Source organism: Condylostylus longicornis, unplaced genomic scaffold, assembly GCF_029603195.1.
Source record: "Condylostylus longicornis isolate FDR11 unplaced genomic scaffold, ASM2960319v2 ptg000104l, whole genome shotgun sequence".
Lineage (NCBI taxonomy): Eukaryota > Metazoa > Arthropoda > Insecta > Diptera > Dolichopodidae > Condylostylus > Condylostylus longicornis.
Genome location: NW_026578072.1, coordinates 168,621 through 174,620, shown reverse-complemented (window position 1 = coordinate 174,620; position 6,000 = coordinate 168,621). Strand labels below are relative to the sequence as shown.

Sequence of the window (6,000 nt, the reverse complement as noted above, 5' to 3'; positions counted from 1 at the left end):
TTCAGGTAAGAAAAATTAGTTTGAATGAATAAAGAGTACAATTAGTAAGAGAATAATTAACAACCAAATGCTTGAATAGCAGCAACCTCAAAATAAATTTATATTTATTTTTCGGAATGTAAAAAAAAATTAACCCTTTTTCAATGAATTTGTTTTTTTACAACACATTAATAAACTGACCTAAAAGATGTGATTCTAAAATTATAGTTTAAACTCAATCGTATCAACCTTCAAGTGGAATAAAATTCTTGGATTCTTAATCTAAAAAGCAATTCAATTCAAATTTTAAAAATAAATTTCTTAAGAATGCTTTCTTGTCCTTTTAAAACCTGCCTCATAAATTGATTTCTTTAGGCTATTTGTTTTAAATTTAAGATTTTTAATTTATATTCGCAATCATTATCAATAATATGGGTTAAATAATAAGTTTAAGTATAAAAATTCAAATAATATGTATGAAATTTTATTCCAATTGAAATCAAAAACTATAACTACACCATTTGAAGATGAAAATTAAAAAAAAAGAAAGTTTTTGTTTTTATATAATAAAAATCTTTGTCTATACATAAAAATATTTTTATTTTTATTTACCACATTTCTAAGATTAAATCTTTAAAGACTTATAAAAACTTTAAAAACAAAATCGAGAGAAAAAAGAATCTTAGTAAACAAACCCTTGGCTCTTAAAAAGCTAATTTAAGTATTTTATGTAATATCCAAAGTCAATTATCCTTTCGTTTTTTAAGTTTCATTCTAGGATTTCTTGAAAATTTTCTTTCCACTTTGTAAGATTTTCATTTTTTTTTTTTCTGTTTTTCGTTTTGATTATTTCCTTTGCTAATGATTTCAATTAAAAATTTATTTAATATTTACATAAATTTTAATATTGTAAATTTTTATATAATCTAATGCCAAATACATACATATATATATACATATAATTGTTTATATAGAATTGTGTTAATCGGACATAAAAGGATATACAGTTTAACACCGATTTAAAAAATATTATAAGGATGCTTTAAGAAAAAACAACGTTACTTTTTATTTTCCTTTATAAATTTACATAACCTGTATTCATTCAATTATTCTTGAGCCCAAAAAAAAAATATATGTACATAATAACGAAAGAAAGAAGAGAAAACGGAAAAAATTTCATTTTTCACAAGGAAAACTTGAAAAAAGAAAGAAACAATTCAGTTTTATAATTGGTATACAGTATATGAATAAAAATTGCCTAAAGTTTTCTAAGCAGGTACTCTTTATATATTAATATACATATATATTTATTTTATAATTCAACAAATTTTATATATTATACATACATATATATAAAAGTCATTCATTCAAGTTCCCATTTAGGAAATGAAAATTTTTCCTACTTAACTTTTATAATAAAGTTAAAAGAATAACGCTTTTTATTTGATTTGAGGGTAGAAAAAGTACACATACAATTCAGAATCAAAAAGCAAATCATATACATACATAGGTATACATAAAAGAAACATGGCTCTTTTGTGTATTTAACCTAATAACCTTTATTTATAACTCTTATTTCTAAAATAAAATGAAATGAAAAACAAAAATATAACAAAAATGAAATTAATCTTCATATTTGAAATATTTGTATATGTTTGTATATACTCGTATAACTATAAATTTATATTTATTTTTCATTTGTTTTTTCTTCCTTTTTCTAATTGCAGGAGTTATGGCTTTACAACCTGAACCAATGTTTGTCTCAAGATCGGAAACATTTAAATTTGTAGCTGGTACTACAATTGAATTACCTTGTGAAGTGGCAAATACAGGTGAGTTTTAAGTCGCAATACAAAATATAATATTATATATTTACATATAATTAGAGTTTGTATATATACATTATACAAAGTAAGTACAAAAATATATACATGTATATATGAGAGCATAAGTATACCTAAAACATATTATAAATATAAAGGATCATATAAAATTGTTATATTGTATAAAAATAATAGAAAAATTTTTTTTCTTTTAAAGTCCCTCACATACATGTGATCTAGGTGTATTTGAACAAAATATATATAGCTTTTAACTTTAAAAACATTACGAAGGATTATTATTGTGGAGGTATTAAAATGGCTCCATGTTAGAGAGTGCTTTTATAACATGTATAATGTTTTAATGCATATACACATGTACATCTAGTATGTTCTTGGGTTTAAATGTTGAAATGAGAAGCCTATATATTAGAAGAAGAAGTTTTAATAACACTCTATTTTAATATAGACGCACAAACTTTTAAGAGAAATGTTTGAAAGCCTCTTTTTTATATAAAAGCTAAATAAAGAGAAATAGAATGAAGCATTCAAAATTAAAAAAAAATCCTTTGAATAAAAATAAAAGTTTTTTTTTTTGTATGGTTTTCTTTATGTTTGTTATTTGTATACATATTTTGTTTTTATATTATAAATCATAAATGGATTATTGTACTGTTAACAAGTCAGCTATAGAGAAAATATCTCATATTTTTCAATTCGATATATCGTACTTATTTTTGATAGATGCAGTAAATAAAAATTAGAGTAGCTAATGTGAATAACGGAAGCAAAATAGTCAATGACAATTATAAGAATTCTCTAGGCAGTTGATAAGAGTAGGTCGCTATTGTGCATGGGCAGCTTAAAAATGACTTGTAATTAAATTTGCTAAGCTTCATACAAGTAAGTTTTCTTTTGTTTTGTTACGGCCCAGTCGTCCATTTGCTGTACTCAATGCGTTGCAACAGAGTAAACAAAAAATTCACTCCCACTTCTATTTTGTAAAAGGAAGATAATTAGGTAATAATTTTGCAACAAACATGAAAACAAAAAAAAAATTTTTTTTTTCCTTGTACATTTTTCATTTTTCGTTACATTTAGGATTTTCTATTTAAAACTAAATGATCCTTTTGAAAAAAATTCAACAAAAGGAAAAGAATTCTTCTTTCTTTTTATAAAAATTAAAAAGCAGGAAGAAAAGTTTTGTTATTTTTTTCCTTTTTCTTTTTTTTTTTTGTAGTAAACGCTTCTCATTCATTTTGTTATTTATTTTACGGTTTTTACATCCGTATATGTTGTTGAATGTGTAAATGAAATAGGAGAGAGGCTGTAAAAGAATGGTTTTCACATAAAAAAAACGGGAAAACATTAAAACTGAAAATATTTTTCTTCTTTTATGTTTTGTAGCCTTCTAAAATCAAAAATATTTGAAATTATTTTAAATTTAAATAAACACAAGGAGATTAAAATTATTTTTAAATTTTTTTCTCTAATATTATTCCTTGTTTTCACTTTTCCCTAAACGGTCGTTAAAACATTGCAAATTAATATTTTTGCACAGTAATTTTAGTTTCTAAGTAATTAGAATTCCTTAGAACAGTTAAGGGTATGTAGATCCTTAATTTCTACTATTTTGTACTCCTAGTATAGTTTAAGGTTCAAAATTTCAATTTACTTATATTGCCAAATTTTAACCACAAATCAAGAACAAATTATATAACTACTTGAGTAAAAATCTTGACAATGGCTCTTTTTTGATAAAGACGTCGAAAATTTTCTTTAGAATTGCTATACCCATTAAAAATAGAAATTGTTTTTTATATTTCAAAAAATAAAATTTCATACTCTCTGCAATAAATCCAAGTACATACAATAAAATCCAAAACAAGGTAATCAGGTTGCATAAAAATATTATTGCCCTTCAATTTTGAAATAAAATTTCTTATTATTAATTGTAATATTTTTATTCGCCATATTTATAATACATGCATTAAGTAATATATTCACAACTTATGAATTTGTGAATAATTTTTTATTAAAAATATTCACAAGGATAAAAAACAATGCACTTGACTTTGACTTATTCCTATAATACGCTCATTATTTGTTAAAGGTATTTTGCAATAAAATTAAGGTCGAAAATAAATTGTGGCGTATTGTAATTATTTTTTTAGATTTTTTTTCTATTTATCTTCTGTCCGTGGTGAAATTTCGGATTATATTTAATGTATTCTAACTGTAATTTCCTACACAGTTTATTATTTTGCTAAATACAGACATATATTCTATATGTATAATTCTGTTTACATACTACAAAGTAATAATGGAATTCCTGTGAAATATCAACTAAAATTGGGCCTTTATGCCTATAAAATGAGCATTTATTATGGATGTACTCCTGTAAATATGCAACAGAAAAATTGAAAAAAAATGTTTTTTTGTGCGAATGTATGTTATGCACGAATGTAGAAATTGCTAGAATGAATATATTTCTAATTGATTTAAAATGAAATACTTAGATTACTAAATTAGATTTGTCAAGATGATCGATCGCCTCATAACTATACTGAAATTTTACATATTTTATATTAAGTAATCCCCCGCATAAAGCCCTCCCAATATAGAAAAATTTATATTACTTTCTGAAGTTTATAAAAATACATGTGCTGAATTTTCATTCTTTTTTTAAATATTTTACATTCGTAAATATTTTAACATTATATCTTTAATAATGAATATAAAATAAAAAATAAAAAACAAACAAGAAATTCAAATATTTCAATTATTGTAAAATTTTTTAAAGATTTCATTGAGGATAGTGATGTTTTTGACATGTAAGTGCAAATAAGATGTTTACAATCTGCATACACTTGCTTACATCATAAACACTAAAATCTTTTATATACCTATAATTATTATGGAGACACATACACATAAACCTAAACAAAGACAAAATTACATCATCTGTCATCAAAGTTACTCAAGTTCTCTTCATCTTATCATACTGTTATACTTAATATCAAGTGGGCTTATATGAAAGAGAATTTGTTGTAGTTTTCTTTTAATTTTATAAGAAATCAATAGCTTTCAAGGATATGTTTTTTACCGACCGCATTGCATACAATAAGACAAGTAATGTGATGGCACCAAATTTCTCATGTCGGCGGAAATGTGTTTTTTCCATGCTAGGGAAGCGTAATTAGACTATTTTTAAAGAGATATCTTTTGGTCTGTTTCTCTGTCTGTCAGTCAAATTTACTTGAAATTTTATATATAAGTTTAGTCTTACAGTACGATAAACAACCTAACTTTTGGAAGAAATCAGGTGCCATCAACTTAATGTTTACTACAAGCCAAATTTACATTTTTGCACATATAAAGAGATATAATTTACCGATTAAAGTTTAATATATGAATTTATGGTGTTAAAACAGTGAAATTAGAAAATATTTAGGAATATTACGGCAAGGAAACCGAATTTTTATAAATCTTAATTCATTTTTCGCTTAACTAGACAATGCACTTTGCGGTCGATTAGGCGCTGACCACATCAGATTTTTTTTGTTGTTATTAAATTAAGTATGCATATAATGATGCGTATATGGATACATACTCGACAATACATATTCATGTAATATTTATGATATATGAGCGTAAATCATTTATGAATATTTATCTTGATTATTATAATAATTAAAGGTTCACGAGAGTCTCTATATTTTTATGTTATATATTAAGTACAATTTACATTTTGATATGAAAAGGATTCAAACATAACATATCTATGTGAGTATCTATGTATAGGTACAATGTACTTTGGTACTCAATTATAAGTGAATTATTAATTGAAAAGTGTTTAAAATTTTATTTGTACACTTATACATGTCGCACACTGTAGTACTATTCATTTCAAGTTGGTATGAGGTTTATAAAAAATATTTTCAGAATACAAAGAAAATGTTTGAAGGTGTTTTTTAAGAAAGTCTATATCAATAATAAGTTTAAAAATATTATAACATTTAGATATTTTCAAAAAGTTTCTTAATATCTTTATTATTTTTCATATATGGTAAAAATATTAATTGCAAACCGTAAGATTTTATTAAAGATTTCTTAATATTCTGGTTTTTATATCACCTCTCTCCATTTCTTTGAATTCTCATAATTAAAAAGTTTTGTCAAATTTAAAAAAACCAAATTG

At 23.7% G+C, this 6,000-nt stretch overlaps 1 protein-coding gene across 1 annotated transcript in view; it reads left to right on the top strand.

The window, feature by feature from the left end:
• The first annotated feature begins 1,711 nt into the window (after nucleotides 1–1,711).
• The window catches only part of LOC129614143 (lachesin), a 151,284-nt gene continuing 146,995 nt past the window's right edge, over nucleotides 1,712–6,000 (top strand). The window contains exon 1 of the mRNA XM_055528559.1: nucleotides 1,712–1,811. Coding sequence (XP_055384534.1) covers nucleotides 1,712–1,811 — 100 coding nt within the window. The remainder of the gene's footprint in view (nucleotides 1,812–6,000) is intronic.